This window comes from Pelophylax lessonae (assembly GCF_965119305.1).
Source record: "Pelophylax lessonae genome assembly, chromosome: 2".
In the NCBI taxonomy this organism is placed as follows: Eukaryota; Metazoa; Chordata; class Amphibia; order Anura; family Ranidae; genus Pelophylax; species Pelophylax lessonae.
Genome location: NC_138769.1, coordinates 504,676,398 through 504,700,427, shown reverse-complemented (window position 1 = coordinate 504,700,427; position 24,030 = coordinate 504,676,398). Strand labels below are relative to the sequence as shown.

General features: G+C 43.5%; 1 protein-coding gene across 1 annotated transcript; it reads right to left on the bottom strand.

Annotated features, from left to right (window-relative positions):
- Positions 1-1,224: 1,224 nt before the first annotated feature.
- On the bottom strand, positions 1,225-23,090 carry LOC309548168 (putative nuclease HARBI1; the record flags this gene model as incomplete). The annotated part of the gene is made up of 3 exons (XM_082248128.1): positions 1,225-2,031; positions 2,111-2,466; positions 23,042-23,090. 3 exons carry the CDS (start codon positions 23,088-23,090, stop codon positions 1,225-1,227), a joined length of 1,212 nt encoding a protein of 403 aa, XP_082104254.1.
- Positions 23,091-24,030: the final 940 nt, after the last annotated feature.

Here is a 24,030-nt window from a genome sequence, read left to right as displayed (position 1 = left end):
ACATGAGCCGTTTACAGTACTTCATAGACATATTTGCCAAATTACAGCCACATGTTTGATGTGCTTTTTCCTTGCTTGTTTATTGTCGAATAAGGTCCGGTTCACACTTATGCGAGTGCGTGAAGGCTGCGAACTCGCAGCCTGTTCCCGCATCACACACGCACCCCCGGCAGTTCACACTGCCATATGCGATACGCTGGGGGTGTCAATGTAATCTTAACGACACCCCCAGTTTGATCGCATATCGCAGTGCGATCGTGCAATTCGCACAGGATCGGATCGCACAAGTGTGAACTGCTGTGCGATCCGATCCTGATGCGGCTGCCAAAAAGGGTCCCTGTGCGTGTTTGCTGTGGCTGCGGTGTGAATTTAGCCATACAAACTGTATGGCTAAACTCGCACCGCACAGCCGATCGCATGTAATGTCGGAGCAGTGCGCTCCGACATTACATGTGAACCCCGCACACGCACAAGTGTGAACCGGGGCTAATTGTTTTGTTTTGTTATTTTTTTATGTTGATTTTTTGGAAACCTAAAGTTCAGGGTTGCATTCGTCTGTATTTGTCTGTACTGCACGCACATTGCACAATTGTTCACACTGCAATCTTGAAAAAAATTAGGGGAATCAATGTTAGATCGCAGTGTGACCGTGTGAACTGATACATGGTGCTTCAGTGGTATTGCAAAGGTGTCAAGACCCATGCAATACCATTCCAGTGCAGTACCAAAAGAGGGTTCATCATGGCCCAATAGGGTTGATTCCTGGAAAATCATAGCTGCTGATTCTTCTTTTTTATATTGGAAAGCATGTTAGCTTAAAATAAAACTTTTATATTTTTTCAAATCTTTGCTTCTTTATTTTCTTGAATATAATCATTGATCACTTGTTTAAAGTGCTACTTTTGCGAATTTGATGAAGACATGTTATAGAACCTTATAATATAAGCTATTTGTGAACATTATCTTAATGCTGCAGTACAGTAAAAAAGTACACTGTTTATAATGAAAACAAAGAAAAAACTTATTAGATACAGTGGACATATTTATTCTGCAAATTTGCTAACCCAAACTATTATAGACATGTAACTTTAATTACATATAACAACTACATAAACCAAGAAGTTATGTTAAAAATAACAACAATCAATTTTTTATGCAGAAAAGAAAAAGGAGCCTGCCATATTGCATATGTATAATATTATCTTTATGTTGTCCAGTGGTCTTTTATTTGTCATCCTGCCAGGAAACTGAGCCCCTACCAACGAAATACTCCATGTAATCCAGTCGACACTGCCGTGCATTTTGTGAGGGAAGTCTAGGATATCCACTGTTTAGGGGAGTTAGTAAATCAATATGCTCATGGCTGTCTCCACGAGTGGTACTCCCTGGCATTGATGAAGGATCATCAGGCTCTCTTTCAGAAGGCACAAGTGTCATGTAGCCATGGGCATTTCTTCTTAGATAGTTGTGCAGAACACAACAGCATAGAACAAGGCAGTCGATTTTATACAACGCTAAATTGATAGAGGTCAGAAAAATGCGGAATCGATTTGCAAGTATGCCAAATGCCTTTTCAACAACCCTGCGTGTCCGGGACAACCTATAGTTGAAGATCCTCTGTTGTCTTGTTAAATTTCTCATGGGGAATGGTTTCATAACATGTTCACTAAGCGCAAACGCGTCGTCAGCTACAAATACGAAGTTCATGCCTTCAAAGGTTTCCTCGCAGGATGGCAGATTGAGTTTGCCTTCCTTGAGACGCTTGTAGAACTCTGTTTGATCGATGATACTCCCATCTGAGTTCCGCCCATTCTTGCCAATATCTAAATACATGAACTCGTAGTTGGCATTAACTACAGCAAGCATCACAATACTGAAGAAACCTTTGTAATTGTAGAAAAAGGAACCAGTATTTGCAGGTGGCACTATACGTACATGTTTGCCATCAATGGCCCCACCACAATTTGGGAAATTCCAATGATGTTGGAAATTGTTGGCGACCTCATTCCACTCATGGGGATTGCTGGGTAACTGAAAGTAAATTTGAGAAGAGGTCAATACAATGAATAAACATATAGCTGGACATTAGCATACAAAAGATTGACTGTACCTTGATATATTCCTGCTGTAATGCCATAATGATAGCCTTGCAGGTCTCTGGGATTATCTTTCCAAGTGATTGTGGAGAAATGCCTGTGGAAAATTTCAGGTCCTGAAGACTTCTCCCTGTTGCCAAGTAACGGAGAGTAGCAATTAGCCGTTGCTCTGGGCTTATAGATTCCCGCATTAGTGTGTCCTTTTTGCTGATGAATGGTGTGACGGCTTGCAGCAAATTTTGGAAACAGACATCATTCATCCTTAAAAAATTCCGGTAGTCGTCTGGATTGTTCTCATTCAGACATGTGGGAGTACTTCTGGCGGTCACGCAACCATTGCTTGGACCATGTCTTCCTTTTTTGCTTCTTCCTGTTCATTACATTGAAGATAGCCACTACTCCCAAGATGGTAATTGGAAGCACAGTGTCATGCATTCCTTCACGAATAGTTCTACGGAGAACGTGCGAATAAACGCGAAAAGACGATTAAACGCGGGGGAGAAAATCACGTATAACCTCGAAAATACGGACGGAAGAACGGAAGAGGAAGAGGAAGAGGCGTGTCAGATACAGGGGTCACGCGCATGTGACGTATGTGACATCACTTTCCAAGACGTGGCTACGCATTCTGGTTGCTTTCACACAATCGTATGACAGAAATCATATGGTTAGTACACATGGTTGCATTCGACATTTTGTAGCATGCTACTTTACTCAAACGATATGTCGTACGATTATCTGACCGTGTGTACGAGGCATAATGCTTAGTGCCCACAGGACTGTTATTTGTTTTGGTATTGTTTTGTTTATATAATATCACTTCCTAATGTTGATTGTATTGTTTCTAGGTAGATTGGAGTCGTTTACAGTCCTGGGTTATTACCCTGGGACTGCAGACTTTGATACATCTAGTCATATTTAAATTAGTTTTCATCTTTGCACACAGCTTTGATGCAGCCCTTGGGATAATTTGGTCTCATTACAACCATGGTCTGCAGGACTGCAGTGGCCCTTGTGTATTATTTTTTTATTTTTTATTTTTTCACATTTTATTTGATAATGGTTTTCTCTTTTTTATGTTTACCTTCAATTTAATGCTCAATTTTCAATGTGTTTGGCTACAGCTTACTAACATCATCTTCCTTGTGTTTCTTCTTGCATAGCCAACATGGATGACTGTGTCCCCAGGTAGCCATTTTGCATTTGGGGACATGATGCTTTGGTATTTATGTTTTTAATTTTGCATTATTTTTCCCCATTTTGTAATTTTGCATCATTGTTTACTATCACTACACACTTATTATGATTATCTATCATTTATACTTTAAGTGGTAACTAGGGTTGAGCGAACACCTAGATGTCCGTGTTCGACGGGTTCGGCCGAACTTTAAAAAAAAGTCCGGGTCCGTGTCCCGGACTTTTACCGAACTTTTCCCGGACACCGAACCCCATTGAAGTCAATGGGGACCCGAACTTTAAGGCACTAAAATGGCTCTAAAACACCAAAGGAAAGGGCTAGAGTGCTGCAAATGGCAGCAAAACGTAATTAAGAGCATGGCAAGTGCTCTGCAAACAAATGTGGATAGGGAAATAACTTAAAACAACAAAAAAAAAACAGAAAAATAAAACAATGTTCTTCTTCATCTCTGAAGGACGAGGCCCATATGGAGTAGGAGGGAGGTTGAGGTGGTGGTGGATGTGGCGGTGACATAGGCGTGCGCACAGGGTGTGCTGGGTGTGCCTGGGCACACCCTAATCACCTAGGGCACATAGCATTGCCAGTGAGGAGATGGGAAAGATCTCCCTGGGACCTGCTCTGCTCTATTTCTCCTTGCCTACAGGTACATGGCCCCGATACATTACTCTCCCTGCTGGCAAACACATGCATGTGTATTTCAACTTTGGGGTGCACACCTTAATGCAATAGGCTGCGCACACCTATGGGCGGTGTAGGTGGAAGCGGCGGTGGAGGAGGACCAGGGCCGGATTAACAGCATCATGGGCTTGGTGCTGAGGATTTTGAAGGGCCTTAAGGGCCGTGCCTTGCCATGCACCCAGAGGAGGAAGGGTGCAGCCATGCATGCCTAATTCAACATGGGATGCTGTCTCTGAAGCCCATAAACACATCCATGCATCGCCAACTGTCCCTCCTTGTCCGGCCTTCACGCTGTGTGGGGAGGTTCTGAGGGTGCTGCCTGGGGAAGCGAGCATAGAAGCCAGACTTCTGTGTTTACAAGTGACAGAAGAGCGGTAACAGTGAATATGGCCAACCCGGGGCCTATATAAAAGGTAGGGGCCTGGAGCTGCAGCTCCAATAGCCCCTACATTAATCTGGCCCTGAGGAGGAGGACGAGGTAGCCAACACTGCTTCTTTTCAAAAATTTTAAATGAGGGTACACCCCAAAAGAGTGAGAAAGAGCAAAAATGGAACAATGGGTGGGTAAGGTCGGTATCCATTGCTATTCTGCATAAGGTACGGAAAAGTCCCGTGGGATCCATGCCTGGTTCATTTTAATGAACGTGAGCTTGTCCACATTGTCTCTGGACAGGCGGCTGCGCTTGTCTGTTATAACGCCCCCAGCCGTGCTAAATACCCGTTCAGATAATACACTGGCTGCAGGGCACGCCAGCACCTCCAAGGCGTAAAGGGCAAGCTCAGGCCATGTGCCCAATTTGGAGACCCAGAAGTTGAAGGGGGCAGACCCGTCATTCACTACATGTAGGCGTGTGCACACATACTGCTCCACCATGTTGGTAAAATGCTGCCTCCTGCTAAGACGTTCCATCTGAGCTGCTGGTGCTGCTGTTTGTTGTGGCGTGCTGACAAAGCTTTTCCACATTTCGGCCATGCTAACCCTGCCTTCTGAGGTGCTGGCGGTGCCCTGGTTGCGTTGGCGACCTCCTCCTCCTCCTCCTCTGCCTTGTGCTTCCACTGTGGCCCCGCTGTCAGATGGGAATGCCAGCAGCATGGCGTCTACCAGCGTGCGCTTGTACTCGCGCATCTTGCGATCGCGCTCCAGTGAGTGAATTAAGGACGGTACGTTGTCCTTGTAACGGGGATCCAGCAGCGTGGCCACCCAGTAATCAGCACAAGTTAGAATGTGGGCAACTCGGCGGTCGTTGTGGAGACACTGCAGCATGTAATCGCTCATGTGTGCCAGGCTGCCCAGAGGCAACGAAAGGCTGTCCTCTGTGGGAGGTGTATCGTCCGTGTCCTCTGTATCCCCCCAGCCACGCACCAGTGATGGCCATGAGCTGGCCTGGGTGCCACCCTGCTGTGAACATGGTTCCATCTCCTCCTCCAGCTCCTCCTCCTCCTCATCCTCCTCATCCTCCAGAACTGTGCCCCTGCTGGACAATTGCGTCCCTGGCGTTTGCGTGTGCAGGAACCCACCCTCGGAGCCCCTTGCGAATGACTGCCCTGAAAGCCTTGGAAATGTTACCTCTTCATCCTCCTCCTCCTCCTCATCCTGTGCCACATCCTCTTCCATCATCGCCCGAATTGTTTTTTCAAGGAGGCATAGAAGTGGGATAGTTAAGCTGAGAACGGCGTCATTGCCACTGGCCATGTTGGTGGAGTACTCAAAACAGCGCAACAAGGCACACAGGTCTCGCATGGAGGCCCAGTTAAATTAAATAGCGGAATAGAAAATATGATCCAAAAAAAGTGTATGTATATCACACGTACACAACCACACTAGGCCCCAATTACTATTGTTTGTACCCCTAAAAGGCTAGATGAGGAGTAGGGGGGGTATGGAACAGGCAGCACCCTCAAACCTTCAGAAGTATGAGATGAACCCCAACAACTTGGAAAGGTGGATCTCTCTCACACGTACCGACACAGACTATCCCCCAATTTAACTGATCCCCAAAGGTTTTTGATTAAATAGCGGAATAGAAAATATGATCCCAAAAAAGTGTATGTATATCACACGTACACAACCACACTGGGCCCCAATTACTATTGTTTGTACCCCTAAAAGGCTAGATGAGGAGTAGGGGGAGTATGGAACAGGCAGCACCCTCAAACCTTCAGAAGTATGAGATGAACCCCAACAACTTGGAAAGGTGGATCTCTCTCACACGTACCAACACAGACTATCCCCCAATTTAACTGATCCCCAAAGGTTTTTGATTAAATAGCGGAATAGAAAATATGATCCAAAAAAAGTGTATGTATATCACACGTACACAACCACACTAGGCCCCAATTACTATTGTTTGTACCCCTAAAAGGCTAGATGAGGAGTAGGGGGAGTATGGAACAGGCAGCACCCTCAAACCTTCAGAAGTATGAGATGAACCCCAACAACTTGGAAAGGTGGATCTCTCTCACACGTACCGACACAGACTATCCCGCAATTCAATTGATCCTCAAAGGTTTTTATTGAATAGCGGAATAGGAAATATGATCAAAAAAAGTGTATGTATCTCGCACGTACACAACCACACTAGGCCCCAATTACTATTGTTTGTACCCCTAAAAGGCTAGATGAGGAGTAGGGGGAGTATGGAACAGGCAGCACCCTCAAACCTTCAGAAGTATGAGATGAACCCCAACAACTTGGAAAGGTGGATCTCTCTCACACGTACCGACACAGACTATCCCCCAATTTAACTGATCCCCAAAGGTTTTTGATTAAATAGCGGAATAGAAAATATGATCCAAAAAAAGTGTATGTATATCACACGTACACAACCACACTGGGCCCCAATTACTATTGTTTGTACCCCTAAAAGGCTAGATGAGGAGTAGGGGGAGTATGGAACAGGCAGCACCCTCAAACCTTCAGAAGTATGAGATGAACCCCAACAACTTGGAAAGGTGGATCTCTCTCACACGTACCAACACAGACTATCCCCCAATTTAACTGATCCCCAAAGGTTTTTGATTAAATAGCGGAATAGAAAATATGATCCAAAAAAAGTGTATGTATATCACACGTACACAACCACACTAGGCCCCAATTACTATTGTTTGTACCCCTAAAAGGCTAGATGAGGAGTAGGGGGAGTATGGAACAGGCAGCACCCTCAAACCTTCAGAAGTATGAGATGAACCCCAACAACTTGGAAAGGTGGATCTCTCTCACACGTACCGACACAGACTATCCCGCAATTCAATTGATCCTCAAAGGTTTTTATTGAATAGCGGAATAGGAAATATGATCAAAAAAAGTGTATGTATCTCGCACGTACACAACCACACTAGGCCCCAATTACTATTGTTTGTACCCCTAAAAGGCTAGATGAGGAGTAGGGGGAGTATGGAACAGGCAGCACCCTCAAACCTTCAGAAGTATGAGATGAACCCCAACAACTTGGAAAGGTGGATCTCTCTCACACGTACCGACACAGACTATCCCCCAATTTAACTGATCCCCAAAGGTTTTTGATTAAATAGCGGAATAGAAAATATGATCCAAAAAAAGTGTATGTATATCACACGTACACAACCACACTGGGCCCCAATTACTATTGTTTGTACCCCTAAAAGGCTAGATGAGGAGTAGGGGGAGTATGGAACAGGCAGCACCCTCAAACCTTCAGAAGTATGAGATGAACCCCAACAACTTGGAAAGGTGGATCTCTCTCACACGTACCAACACAGACTATCCCCCAATTTAACTGATCCCCAAAGGTTTTTGATTAAATAGCGGAATAGAAAATATGATCCCAAAAAAGTGTATGTATATCACACGTACACAACCACACTAGGCCCCAATTACTATTGTTTGTACCCCTAAAAGGCTAGGAGTAGGGGGAGTATGGAACAGGCAGCACCCTCAAACCTTCAGAAGTATGAGATGAACCCCAACAACTTGGAAAGGTGGATCTCTCTCACACGTACCAACACAGACTATCCCCCAATTTAACTGATCCCCAAAGGTTTTTGATTAAATAGCGGAATAGAAAATATGATCCCAAAAAAGTGTATGTATATCACACGTACACAACCACACTAGGCCCCAATTACTATTGTTTGTACCCCTAAAAGGCTAGGAGTAGGGGGAGTATGGAACAGGCAGCACCCTCAAACCTTCAGAAGTATGAGATGAACCCCAACAACTTGGAAAGGTGGATCTCTCTCACACGTACCAACACAGACTATCCCCCAATTTAACTGATCCCCAAAGGTTTTTGATTAAATAGCGGAATAGAAAATATGATCCCAAAAAAGTGTATGTATATCACACGTACACAACCACACTAGGCCCCAATTACTATTGTTTGTACCCCTAAAAGGCTAGGAGTAGGGGGAGTATGGAACAGGCAGCACCCTCAAACCTTCAGAAGTATGAGATGAACCCCAACAACTTGGAAAGGTGGATCTCTCTCACACGTACCAACACAGACTATCCCCCAATTTAACTGATCCCCAAAGGTTTTTGATTAAATAGCGGAATAGAAAATATGATCCCAAAAAAGTGTATGTATATCACACGTACACAACCACACTAGGCCCCAATTACTATTGTTTGTACCCCTAAAAGGCTAGGAGTAGGGGGAGTATGGAACAGGCAGCACCCTCAAACCTTCAGAAGTATGAGATGAACCCCAACAACTTGGAAAGGTGGATCTCTCTCACACGTACCAACACAGACTATCCCCCAATTTAACTGATCCCCAAAGGTTTTTGATTAAATAGCGGAATAGAAAATATGATCCCAAAAAAGTGTATGTATATCACACGTACACAACCACACTAGGCCCCAATTACTATTGTTTGTACCCCTAAAAGGCTAGGAGTAGGGGGAGTATGGAACAGGCAGCACCCTCAAACCTTCAGAAGTATGAGATGAACCCCAACAACTTGGAAAGGTGGATCTCTCTCACACGTACCAACACAGACTATCCCCCAATTTAACTGATCCCCAAAGGTTTTTGATTAAATAGCGGAATAGAAAATATGATCCCAAAAAAGTGTATGTATATCACACGTACACAACCACACTAGGCCCCAATTACTATTGTTTGTACCCCTAAAAGGCTAGGAGTAGGGGGAGTATGGAACAGGCAGCACCCTCAAACCTTCAGAAGTATGAGATGAACCCCAACAACTTGGAAAGGTGGATCTCTCTCACACGTACCAACACAGACTATCCCCCAATTTAACTGATCCCCAAAGGTTTTTGATTAAATAGCGGAATAGAAAATATGATCCCAAAAAAGTGTATGTATATCACACGTACACAACCACACTAGGCCCCAATTACTATTGTTTGTACCCCTAAAAGGCTAGATGAGGAGTAGGGGGAGTATGGAACAGGCAGCACCCTCAAACCTTCAGAAGTATGAGATTGTGTTCACTGTACCCCACAAAGATTGAGTTCACTGCACCCCACAATGATTGTGTTCACTGCACCCCACAAAGATTGTGTTCACTGCACCTCACAAATATTGTGTTCACTGTACCCCCCAAAGATTGTGTTCACTGCACCCCACAAAGATTCTGTTCACTGTACCCCACAAAGATTGTGTTCACTGCACCCCAAAAAGATTGTGTTCACTGCACCCCAAAAAGGATGTTGTTCACTGCACCCCAAAAAGGATGTTGTTCACTCCACCCCAAAAAGATTGTGTTCACTGCACCCCACAAAGATTGTGTTCACTGCACCCCAAAAAGATTGTGTTCACTGCACCCCAAAATGATTTTGTTCACTGCACCCCAAAAAGGATTTTGTTCACTGCACCCCAAAAAGGATGTTGTTCACTCCACCCCAAAAAGATTGTGTTCACTGCACCCCAAAAAGATTGTGTTCACTGCACCCCACAAAGGATTTTGTTCACTGCACCCCAAAAAGATTGTGTTCACTGCACCCCAAAAAGGATGTTGTTCACTGCACCCCAAAAAGGATTTTGTTCACTGCACCCCAAAAATATTGTGTTCACTGCACCCCACAAAGGATTTTGTTCACTGCACCCCACAAAGATTGTGTTCACTGCACACCAAAAAGGATTGTGTTCACTGCACCCCAAAAAGATTTTGTTCACTGCACCCCAAAAAGATTGTGTTCACTGCAGCCCAAAAAGATTGTGTTCACTGCAGCCCAAAAAGATTGTGTTCACTGCAGCCCAAAAAGATTGTGTTCACTGCAGCCCAAAAAGATTGTGTTCACTGCAGCTCACACACAGAAAAATGGATGTGGATCACTGACACCTGCCTATCTCCAATCCCACACCACACAGCAATATCGATTGTAGTTTGTAGAACACAGTTTCCCTAAAATTCAGCAGACTCTGTCCCTAACAGGATTGAGAAGAGATCGTAGATCAGGATTGAGTGCAGATTCACCCCACCCCCCACACAGCAATATCGATTGTAGTTTGTAGAAGACACTGACCCTATAATTCAGCAGACTCTATCCCTAAAATGCCTACAACTCGCCCTGCCTAAACACTCCGACCTGTCCCTCAATTCTATCCGGACACAAATGGTTTTTTCCTGCCTATCTTTCCCTAATCAGCAGCCAGCACGTTGATGTGTGCTCTGTCCCTGAATCTAAGCAGCATAATGACGCCGCTGCGGCTGCCTCGAACTTATAAAGACTTGGTCACATGCTTCAGACGGCCAATCACAGCTACTGAGACATTTGCAGGCATGGCTGGGATGGCTTAAGGCACACCAGTTAAACGATTGTTGATTGGCTGTTGAAAGCCCGCCATGAAAAGAGCGCCAAAGCATGCAAAACCCGGAAATAAAACGACCGAACACGGATTTTTACCCGAACATACAGTAAAGTGTCCGTGTCCGTGTTCGGGTACAAAAAATCCAATTATTCGGTACGAACACGAATAATACAGTCCGTGTTCGCTCAACACTAGTGGTAACTCATTAGCCCCTGTTTGTTGTGAATTTTTTTTTTTTATTAAGCTGCCCTTACCTCAGCCTATGCCTTTTTAATTGGACTGTGTGGAGCTATCACTTAGTGGGTGTTTTGAGGACGGTATTTAGGAATATATATGCTTGCACATTCATTTGTCATATTACCTTCACAAGGATGGACTGGGAACCCACAACATGCTGAACAGAGTAAACTTCTCTTTGTTGGGCACATACTGTTATAGACCCTTGATTGCATCTACTATTTTCAACGTATCCATTGATGTTACAGCAGTATTACCAGTGGATAGAGCACAGTTGCTGGTTGTAGATGATGTGTTGATTTGTATCAGTAAGAGATAGACTGATATTATCATCATTTGGCAAAGGTTATGACATGGGTACAGAAATATATTGTATGTGTTTTATCACTTTCTTCACACACATGGAGCTTTCTTTTGGTGGTATTTAATAACCGCTGTTTTTTTTTTTTTGCCAAATAAATGAAAATGTTGAATAAAAAACACATTTTTCTTGTTTTCTGTTATAACATTTTACAAATAAATAATCTTTCTCTGTCGCTCATTGACAGACGTAGTCCTCCTTGATTAATATCAACTCGGGTTATACTGCCCTCTACAGGAGTAGGACTAGACAGGAAAGAAAACGTTCTGGCCACACCCTAGGGGCAGTCCCAGAGGGTATATCCTCTCACTTCCTGCTACAGCAAATCAGTTTTTTTCTGTCTAGTTAGGAGTAAGGACCTAGATGCCTTGCTAGGATCTTCGGTCCTGGCAGGATTTTTTTCTTAGAAAGATTTTTTTAGACAGCTTTTTTCTCCAGTGTTCCTGTGAGATCTTCAAGCAAGAAAGCTGGAACTGGGCGACGGGCTGGATGTTGAGATCCAGTGGTCACCCCAGTTCAGCCTACGAGCGCGTGCAGGCCATAGCTCCGCGCTGGGTCGGCCGCGACATAGTCCCACTGGACGGGGACTGACCCTGCGAGTTAAACGTCTCGCCTGGACACCAATGACCAACAGAGTCACGGCGTCCGTATTGGTCGACAGGCCCCCCACCCCGGTGGAGAGGGGTTCTGTCAGGAGTTGGCGCCTGGTTCCGGTATGGTGAGTAGAATGTTCCCCCTCTCCCCCCTGTCGGGTTTGTGGTGGACGCGGGCCCCTCTCTGGGATTGTAGGATGGGTCTCCCCTCTATCCTATAACAGGTCACAGATCCCCCAATTTGAGTGTGATTGTTTGTGAATAGTAACCAGGAGGCTTGGTTTGGGAGCTGACAATCTAAGGTCATTGTAAGACTGTAAGGGTGACTGAAGTCAGTGGCAGTACAAAAGGGCATTACTATTGAAGTAGAAGGTATCCTACCTGTCAGAGTACTGCAGTCCAGATCGCCATTCCTCCAGCAACCGGTCACTTCCACGGGCTGCACAGCCTCCCGACGGCCCACGGACCGCATGCGGCCCGCCAGGGTCCTATACCACCGGCCAGGCTTATCACCATTCAGGGTGAAGTTTGTGGGGCCGAGGCACTCCCGCAGGCCGCCAGGCCGAATACATACTTCCCGCAGGCCGCTGCTAGCCGCCGCTATCCTACACAGGCCGCCGCCATTGTTTTGCAGATCGTACAAGGCCGCCATATTGGCGTAGCCTCGTGTCTCCAGCATGGGGGCGGCCATGTTTGAGGTGACCAAACACCTTCGAGGAGCTATGGGGAGGCGCCGGAAGGCGTGTAAAGGGGCGGAGCCGCCTCCTTGGCCCAGGGAAAGCAAGCCAAAGACTTCCTGTCTGTAACAGACAGTGCTGGAAGCAAGTTGATAGAAACTTCTGTGCATCAGGTGAGCTTGGGGTCTCTCTCTCTCTCTTTCTGAGGGGTCCAAGCAGGTAGACTGAGGGGCGCTATTGCGCTGGGGGACTAAGTTAAAAAAAAAAAAATGTTTTTTTTTCTTGCAATTAATTTTTTTGTGTTTGCTGGCAAGTGTCTTGTTACATGAACCCTGCCACACATGTATCCCCACCTGATCCCCTCGGGGTGGCCGCAGGACCCTCCAGTACCCCACTTGTAATTGATGCATTATCAGCAGTTTTGGAGTCTTTGGTATCCCGGAGGTAGCCTGTCAGGGACGGGGGTCAAGAAGAGCGACCCCCGCCTACCCCTATGTCATCTGATACCTCAGATACGGATTCTGAGCTGGTCATTGCAGTCCCTTTTCTGGGGTTGTTGTCTCAGGTACGGTCTCCTCAGACAGTAAGGAGGACGCTTCTGCCTCCGCCATAGCACAAGAAGCGTTGATGGAAGCACTAGTTGTGTCTGTCCGGGAAACCTTAAATCTTGAGGTTACACCGGCAGAGGTAGCGGAGACTCGTATTCCTTTTTTGGTACTAGCAAGCCTACCAAAATGGCGAAGGGTTTCCCTTGCCCAAATGGGGTCGTCCGTAAACGAGCCCCTGCTATTTCCAAACGCATTGCTAGGCGCTATCATTTTGAGGAATCCCTCATTACAAAGATGGACGGTACCACCAATAGTGGACTCATCTATTTCCAGACTAAATAAAGCCACTGTTATCCCGTTGGATTGACAGAATGGGCCCCACCCATCTCTAGGGTGGGGGGATGTCTTCACCGGTTTCCGGATCCAGGGCTTTCCAGAATCCCAGATAAAGGGGTTCACAAGGTCATATGGTCGGGATACAAGATCGAGTTTCGATCACTTCCACCGGTGCGATTCTTCCCTTCCAATATTCGACATCCCCGGGTCACTTAAAAAGCTTTGCGGGGGACAGCTTGATGCAACAAGCAGTGGTAGTTCCCATTCCTAGTCGAACTTGTTCACAATGCCCAGGAAAAAGGGCTAGGTGCGTCCAATTCTGGTCTTGGAAGAGATGGAGTCCATCCATACAGTGGTGGCCTCCCTGCATCAGGGGGATTTCCTGGCGTCCATAGACATTTAGGATGCCTATCTTCATATCCCTATCTTCGCAGGACATCAGTGTTTTTCGTTGCTTTTCCCAAAGATCATCCCTGGTTCCCACCAAGAGACTGAACTATCTGGGCCTAATTTTGGATACATCCTTGGCAAGAGTGTTTCTCCATGCGGAGAAAGTCCAGAAGATTCAGTCAATGATTCGGATGTTGCTGTCCGTCAACTGGCTGGGATTGATGGTCGCCTCCTTAGAGGCAGTACCGTTTGCCCAGTCTCATACCCGAATTCTCCAAAGAGGAAATTCTTCTCATATGGAATCGGAATCCCGATTCCCTGGACAATCGGATCTGATTGAGCGAGCGGACCAGGGAGGCTCTGGTCTGGTGGCTTCGGTCTCCAATGCTCAGCCAGGGGAAGTCATTTCTTCTGATAAATTCCAGGTTACCGATAAATGTGTTGGAACTGAGAGCGATCAGATTTTGTCTTATTTACTGGACCGAGCAGCTCCAGGGCAGCCCGGTTCGGATCCAATCGGACTATGCCACGGTCATGACTTATGTCGATCACCAAGGGCACCAAGATTGCCCTGGCGGCCATAGAAGTGGCCAACATTCTTATTGGGGGAACAGTTGTTCCAGTTCTCTCCGCGATATTTATCACGGGGGTGGACAGGCAGATTATTTCAGCCGTCAGATTCTGGATCAAGAGGAATAGTCTCTTCATCCAGAGGTATTTCGCCAGCTGTCCCTTCATTGGGGCACCCCGGATATGGATCTGTTGGCATGTTGGCTCAACAGGGCTCGCGCCCGCGAACCTCTAGCGGACACAGCAGACGCGCTTAACCCCCCCATAGGGGAAGTATCAGCTACTGTATGTCTTCCCCCCTCTCAAGTTACTGCTGAGATTTCTCCGCAGGATAGAGGTGGAGGGAACTCCAGTTATCCTGGTAATTCCGGGCTAGCCTCGTCAAGCCGGGTACACCGACTTGGACAGGCTAGTCGCTGACGCTCCTTGGAGACTTCCTCTCAGGGAGGATCTGCGGTCTCAAGAACCGATCTTCCATCGTGCTTTACAGTCGCTGGTTTTAATGGCCTGGCTATTGAGACCCAGGTACTGAAGGACAGAGGGTTGTCAGCTTCAGTTATTCCTACTCTAATTAAAGCAAGGAAAGCGACTTCCAGCAAAGTCTATTATCGTACATGGAAGACATATCGCGTGGTGTGAATCTTTGGGATTTCCCCCACGTACCTATTCGGTGACCCGAATCTTGGCTTTTCTGAAAAAGGGGGTTGAGCAGAAACTATCCTTGAGCACTATCAAGGGTCAGGTTTCAGCATTAGCAATCTTCTTTCAGAAGCCTTTGGCTACTCATTCCTTGGTGCGGAATTTCATCCAGGGGGTGCGGCACTTGGCTCCGCCAGTGCGCGCGCCTTTACCGCCCTGGGATCTTAATTTGGTTTTGTCGGTTCTGCAGAAACCTCCCTTTGAAAATATCAGGGAGATTCCCTTGCTTACATTATCCCAGAAGGTGGCCTTCTTGGTGGCTATTACTTCTGCACGCAGGGTGTCAGAACTGGCTGCATTATCATGCCATTCCCCATATCTGGGGATTCATAGGGATAAGGTAGTTCTTCATCCGAAGTCATCTTTTTTTCCCCAAGGTGGTTTTCAGACTTTCATCTGAATGAAGATATTGTGCTACCTTCCTTGTGTCCTAAACCCAATCATCCTCAGGAATATGCGTTGCATTCCTTGGATGTGGTTCGGGCAATCAGGGTATACCTGAAGACTACGGAATCGTTCCGTAAGACGGATTCACTTTTGTGATCACGGATGGCCCCAGAAAGGGGTTGCCTGCATCTGCCGCGACTATCTCCAAATGGATTAGACAGTCGGTGGTACAGGCTTATTCTATTAAGGGTCGGAATCCTCCGTTCCTTATTAAGGCGCACTCCACTCGAGCGCTCAGTACTTCCTGGACCTACCGCCATCAGGCGTCAGTGGTCCAGGTGTGCAAGGCGGCTACCTGGTAGTTGGTGCATACCTTTACAAAATTTTATAAAGTTGATGTGATGGCATCGGTGGATGCCTCATTTGGCCGCAAGGTTTTGCAGACCACAATTTGAGGAGACCGGTGGTCTACCTCGAGGGTTTTTTTCCGTTGGAATTTCTGTTGAGTCTCATCTTTTGTTTGATGAGCCTTTTAAACTTCTAGTTGGCACCGGTTGGGCCTTCTAGATTGGATTTTGATTTCCATTTTCCCACCCCTCATTTGTGGCACTGCTTTGGGACGTCCCGAGTTGATATTAATCAAGGAGGACTACGTCTGTCAATGAGCGAACGAGAAAAATGGATTTTTGTAAAATCTTACCGTTAAATCCTTTTCTCTTAAGCTCATTGACAGACGTAGTACCCGCCCCTCTGTTTTTGAGTTGGGTTAAATTCTCTAAACACTGCTTTGTGACATAACTGATTTGCTGTAGCAGGAAGTGAGAGGATATACCCTCTGGGACTGCCCCTAGGGTGTGGCCAGAATGTTTTCTTTTCTGTCTAGTCCTACTCCTGTAGAGGGCAGTATAACCCGAGTTGATATTAATCAAGGAGGACTACGTCTGTCAATGAGCTTAAGAGAAAAGGATTTTACGGTAAGATTTTACAAAAATCCATTTTTCTTCATAAATTTAGGCCAAAATGTATACTGCTGCATTTCTTTGATGAAAATAACCCCAATCAGTGTATATTATTTAATTTGTAGGAAAGTTATAGAGTCCACAAACTATTGTATATACATGGTGGTATCAAAGTCTAGTTTTGTAACACGCCAACAGATGGCAGCACAAGGCTGCGCGCACAGTCACAAGGAGCACCGACCTTCATAAGTTGGTGTGCCAAAACACATCATCCTGTGTACATCGGGAGCTGTAAAAGTGGTGCTATTCTGACCACACGCATTACCACATCTGCTATTTCATCATGGACAGCAAGTTAGAACAAAGAGCAAATGTGAAATTTAATTGAGTGGCACACGTGCTTCAAGAGCCTGAAGAACATCACTGGAAGATGATGAGAGATCAGGAAGACCTTCAATGAGCTCAACCCCAAAAATGTCGAAACTATTCCGCAACTTGTGAATAATGATCATCAGAGGACAATCACGCATGCCACTTAAAACACCTCAAACGACTCATTGCAGCATTGCCATAAACTTGCAGAATCATGTCAAATGTCTCGGTGGCAGATTTTCTCAGTTTCACGCAGAATCTTATGTTCTAACTTACTGTCCATGAGGAAATAGTAGACGCGGTAACACACATGGTCAGAATAGCACCAGTTGCACAGCTGACTTATAAGAGTCTGTGCTCCCTGTGATTGTGCATGCAGCCTTGTGCTGCCATCTGTTGGCGTGTTACAAAACAAGTCTAGAAACCTTTTGATACCATCTCATATATCTGAAAATTGATCAGTACTGATGTACCGACAGCCTAATTTCTTAATGCCTGAAAATGCCAGGACAGTACAAATAGCCCCCAAATGACCCATTTTTGTAAAGTAGACAGACCAAGGTATTTAGTAAGAGGCATGGCGAGTGTGTGTAAAAGTAAAACAAAAAAATAATATTTTTTATTAAATTTTTTTAAATATTGGTTTCTTTATTATGACATTTTTTTTATTTTTCTACCTTCTTTTTACATACAGTGACCAGAGCAATATAGTGTTACCATAGTAACATTGTACTACTCTGGGGGGATGATCAGATTTTTTTTAACACACTATGATTGTTTATAACTTTGAATATTACAGTTTTAGGCAACCATTTTTTCTAAATGAAATTCAGTGTTTACAATTGTAAATTAGCTCTGATTGGCCCCAGCTAATCGCATGGTACAGATGGTCTGTAACTGGCAGTCAGTTACAGGTCATGCCAGAGCGTGGCCCATGGGTTGCGCGTGAGGCCAGATCCTGAAAGGACGTCAAATGAGGTCCTTCCAGGATAATAGGGCTCCCGCTCGACCATCAAATTACAATAGACCAGGTGGGAGGGGGTTCAAAAAGAAAAAGTTAAAAAAGTTGGGAACTACTTAGCAACTTGCAGCTGTTGAAACACTTTGGTAAGGGATATGTAATGTACAAAGCATATAGAGAGCAGGGATCAAGAGTATGTAATGTATAAAGTGTAGAGGTGGGGGGTATGTAATTTTCAATATATAACAGTTTAGTATTAATATATATTTATATATATATATATTCACTAACACTATATTGTGAAAAGTATTGGGACGTCTACCTTAAAACACACATGAACTTTAATGGCATCCCAGTCTTAGTCCGTAGGGTTCAATATTGAGTTGGTCCACCCTTTGCAGCTATAACAACTTCAACTCTTCTGGGAAGGCTGTCCACAAGGTTTAGGAGTGTGTCTAGGGGAATGTTTGACCATTCTTCTTATAAAGGAGTTATAAATTCGATGCATTAAGATAAAAAGCCTCCTGTGTGTAGCAGCCTCCCCAGCACCCCTAATACATACCTGAGTCCCATCTCTCTCCAGTGATGTCCACAAGTCCTTCAGCCATCCAGGACTCTACCTCCTCACTGGCTGAGACACAGCCATGGCGCCATTGGCTCCTGTGGCTGTCAATTAAAGTAAGTAAGTCAATGTCCAAATGGACACAGGGAGTGTGGGTTCCCCCATACCAAGCTGCTTGCTGTGGGGACACTCGACAGGAGGGAGGGGCTAGGAGTGGCGAGAAGAGGAGGATCCTGGCCATTCTGTGCAAAACCTACTGCACAGAGGAGGTAAGTATAACATGTTTGTTATTTTTTTTTTTTTAAACACGACTTTACAGTTACTTTAGGTAAAAAATAACAAAGTAGCTGCTGCAGCTGTGAACAGTACTAAATTTTGTTCATCAAGGATCATGGATCAAGGATGATAATGGAGACATTTGCAGGAAAGCTGTTAAATAACATTGTAGCAAAATATGTTTTCACTGGTTTAACTGTTCTGACATTATACTGTATACTCAATACAATAGAAATGTAATCTTAAAATGCTTTTAAGTAATATTTATGCCTGAAAGATGAGTGGACATGAGCGTATATGCAAAATGGAGGGAGGGAGACCAGAAAGCATTAGCATAATATAAAATGTTGTGAAACATTTCATTGAATTGTCAAAATTAGTAAATATCAATCTTAAGCTGATCTGTCCCAGTCCAGGTTGCACCATCAAATCTGGCAAATTGACATGTACTTCAGTAAAGAGCTCTATATCTTTTTTTCAATCAAATACATTTTTAGAGGTTTTTTTTTTTTTTTTTTTTAATAAGGGTGGCCATCAACTCTGCCCCTGTTTCAATTAAACTAAAATGTATCTAAATAATTTTCTGTTTTTGATAATGTAGAAAGCCCTGTCCGGTTTTTATAGCTGTCTGTGTCCTCACTGGGAAGATTCACCCATTCTATTTGTCCAGGTGATTATTCACTTGGACTAAATGTGAGACAAAAATCTGAAGCTTTGAGTTTTTGCTAAAACAGGAGTAAATGGGAAATCGTACAATGGAAACAGTGACAACTGTCTAAGCGAGGATTTACCTTACTTTGGAGAGGTCTCCTCTCACTTCCTGCTGTTTTTTTTTCTTATCAAATTTGTTATCAATTTTACACATTGATGTGATTTTTTTTCCCACAAAGAGAGCTTTCTTTTGGTGGTATTTAATCACCTGTGTGTTTTTTTTTTTTTTTTGCGCTATAAACAAAAAAATAGCGGCAATTCTTAAAAAAACAATAAAAAGAAACAATCAAAATAAATGAACAAACATACCAGTAGCTTACATGAAAGCAAAAATGATTACAGTGACACATTAGGAATGTTAGAAAGCTCACAGGTTCCAGTCTTCTTAAGTAACAGAAACTAAGTCAATATCAAGTAGGCTGTTTACTGGATTTTCAGTCTGCCCAGAGCGTAAGTTAGGTTTGCTTTAGTGTAACATTTAGTGTATTGGCAAGAGGACATAAGCATGGATATCTCTGAAGTGGAATGTGCACACCCCATGAACAACTTCTATCTGATGAACATGCCCTTGGTAGGAAAAAGGTGTTTATTTTAAAATTACATACAGATTTCTGTGTACACTAAAGACTTCAGCACTTTCCTTATTATAGCAACTGTTGGTGCAGCTTTAAGAACCACTCTACAACTGGCAGAAGACAAAAGTTAACTCCCTGAGGGAGCTGACTTTGGGATCTTGATGGAGTGAGGGATATGTTTTTGTCATAATTGAAGAGACATAGTAGTGGCCTTTAAGGAAGCAATATTTTGCTCACTAATATATATAGATACAGTGAATACATATATACAGTATATATATATATATTTATGTATATATATATATATATATATATATATATATATATATATATATGTATATATATATATATATATATATATATGTATATGTATATATATGTACTGAAGAAAGGAAAGACACTGCTCCAGGTGTATAGTGTGTGGTGATTGCCAGGAGATAGGATATCCAGTAGAGTGCTGGCCCCGGCCCGCCTCCGTGGGAACACTTGTAGGAAAAGAATTAGCCGCACATCCAGGGATTCCAATAAGTTTCAAATAGCTTTATTTTCAAAAAGTTGCAAGTGATGACACCAAAGACACCAACATGAAGTCTCGTAGACGCGTTTCACACATACATCTTGTGCTTAATCATTACCATGATCATGATTTTCCTACATATATATATATATATATGTATATGTATATATATATATATATATATATATATATATATATATATATATATATACATACATATAGTTGACAACTTGATACCAAAGGACAGAGATGGCAGGTCAGCCCAAGAAGTGGTGGGCTAAATTTGGGCAGAGTAGGCTGCACCAAAGGCAAGAAGACAATTGTGATTTGTCCTTAACAATCAAAACTGAAAAAATGCCCCTTTTGTGTTTTAAGATGGGAAGTAAAGGAAAATCCCCCAAATGGGACACACATAGCAAAAAATAAAATGTTGCCAGTGTTTTTAACCCCCTCCCCTCTAAAAACAGCAACATTTTGGCTTTAGATATACCTTAACACTAGTTACTTATACTATGCTCTGTAAAGAAAAATTGCCCCCCTTATCAAACTAGTTAATTTAAGTAAACTGATGCTCGTGAATAAAAGTCCTTCAGTGTCTGGCCTTCTCAGGGCTAGCAGTATTTACACCCTGAAGTGTTCCAGCACATGTTCCTTATGTCTGAGGCCACCAACTTAGCAGTGCCAGGTAGTGAGAAACTTTAATTTATCTATATCTGACCTGTGTACATATGTTTACCCATTTGAGGACATACGTTAGGGAGGGGTGAGCTGGGATGGCAATTATTCTTTAAAGACACCCGATTAAGCACCACACATTTTGCATTTGATTGCAGTAAAGGGGTTAGTTTATGGAAGATACCATTTCCATATACAGTTTATATTTAACATACATTAACATTTTATAGTTAGCACATGTTATTATTTTCCTTAATAATGAAAATGCAGTTGGTTTATTAACAGGAAATGCTAACTAATTTCAGCTATTTTCAATGCAGAGATATTTGACATGGTCTGGTATAGTGTGCTTTGTATCCATTGGAGTAGGTCATGTTAGCGGGCAAGACAATTTCTTATCAAATCCAGTATGTGCTTTTAACCTGTCTACACTGTTCACTCTAGTGATGTGTAATGTATTTACCATTGTGACACTTCAACTTGTATCTCTTTGTACTTGTCTGGCATCAACACTACACATTTGCTTCATCTCCTCTCTGCTCGTTCCTCATGATTGACCATTTCATTATAATTCCTTCTCTTGCCCCTTTTTTCTTCTGAATTCATCCTTCTATGTACCTGATGTTTACTCTTATCATTTCTAGTGCTGTAAAGATAAAAAAGTATTATGGATCTTGGTACGAACTAGGAGGTATTGTAATTTTAGGGTTTTGCAGATTTTTCATGCTTTCTTAGTGTAAAATATTAATGTATAAAGGCATTTCAAATAAACCATTACAAATTTGTTTAGACCTATAAAAGCAGAATTTTGCTTTAGGAAAAACATTGTTTTCAAAAGAGGAGGTTCAAAAAAGTATTTAAATGAACACGGTTACTTATCAAACTGAGGAATGGCTAAAATATATTCCAAAATGTAGCACATTCAAAATGTTGTGTCTGTATCTGTGCCTACCCCTCCACTAAGTTAAGCTGATACACAAAAAAAACTTTTAAAAAAGGTTATAGTTTTATAAAATAATAGAATTATAGGTGAGTTATGTGTCAAGGATAGTGGAATTCTTCAGGAACTGAATTCATTATCTGATAGTTATTAACACTGAGCACGTGCATATCTACTTATACAGCAATAATTATACTGAATTTTAAAATGCATACAGTATAATTATTATCCTTTTATTTTTGAGGCTATTTAATTTTTATTAACCACTTCTGGACTGGGCCTTTTTCTGACACTTGTTGTTTACAAGTTAAAATCAGTTTTTTTTTGCTATAAAAATACTTAGAACCCCCAAATGTTATATATATTTTTTTTTAATAAAGACCCTAGAGAATAAAATGGAGATTGGTGCAATATTTTTTATCACACACCATGTTTGCGCAGCAGTCTTACAAACGCAGTTTTGTTGGAAAAAAAAAACACTTTTTTTAAATTAAAAAATAAGAAAACAGTAAAGTTAGCCCAATTTTTTTTTTCTATAATGAAAGGGGGCACAATTTTAGGGCCCACACACATGGGATAGTGGATGCCAGAAGATAAATGTTAAATTTGTAGAGAACATTTATTCATATTGTTATTTGCTGTTAAAAGGTTGTGGCCCCTTTAAGAGAATAGCGCTCAGTTATGGCGGGAAGGCTAGATGCGCGTGCACCTTTCTAGAAGCTTCCGGGCTCCCCTATAAAAGGGGGTGTTCAGTCAGAGGTTTCTCACACCTGACTGGATCATCGGCGAGTTTACAGCTGCTGCCGCTCTGCCTTTCTCCTCAGAGCTCGCTGGTGGAGTCAGTCACGAAGACCCTGGTGTGCAGGGTATTAGAGAGAGCTGTGAGGGAAGGAGGTGAGGACTGGCTGCGCAAATGCCTGGAGGGTGAGATACTCCGGAACAGAATGAAGATAGGGCTCACTTACCGTCGTGGGGGGCAGGCAAGGAAGCCGGGCAGGTCAGCAGGTCAGGCATTGCTCAGGTCTCTCCAAGGTGGGGTAGAAGGAGCAGTCAGACAAGGCAGCCTCAGTGGAGTCTCCCTTCAGACCACTGCAGTATCTCGGCGGCAGCGGGCCAGGAGGATGGTCAGCCTCAATAGGAGGAGGGGCAGGGTAGGCAGAGGAGGAGAGTTTCTAAGAGGCAGCAGACTTTTTCCCTTCTCCACAGCACAGAGGCTTAGGGGAAGGCAGAGCTAGGCGGGCTCATGCAAATAGCAGACCAGCACCAGCTACCACAGTAGTTAACAGACAGCTAGAGGAGCCAGCATCTAGGCAGCATATGCTAGATGTGGGTGAAGCAGCAGTTCAGCAGCCTTTTAATTTACAGCAGACCTTTCCTGAGGAGAGAACAGCAACTCAGACTCAAATTAACTCTTTAGTGGCAGTATCTAATGCTATGCTGCCATCCCCTGTTGGTGAGTTACCTCAGTTACATGTACTCAATAATTTAATTGACTCATTATCAAAAATTACTAATTCTTTCAATGTCACTAACACTTCTGTTTCAAATAATGTTACAGCTAGTATTTCTTCTCCTATTAATGTGTGGTCCACAGCTAGTTCGCAGATGGAGACTGTGGTAAGTAACAGGTCACCAGTGGTGTCTGCACTTTCTGACACGGATTCACACAGGTTTATTAGTCCTATGTAAATACAGTACCTGAGAATTGTCTTATGGAGGTTTTACCTTGTGACGTCTCTCCATTAGGTTACCACCTAAATAATACAAAAAAAGAAAAAATATGGAGCGGAGAATTTGTTGATATCCTTTCTCTTTTGCCATCTTCAAAGGATTTTGCTTTTAAAGGCAGATGATTCTTTGGACGATGGTAAAAGGAGAACAGCAGCAAGATCTTTTCAAAACTGGTTACAGACATTTTGCATTTTTGCTGCTGTAATGGGGGAAAAATTCCTAG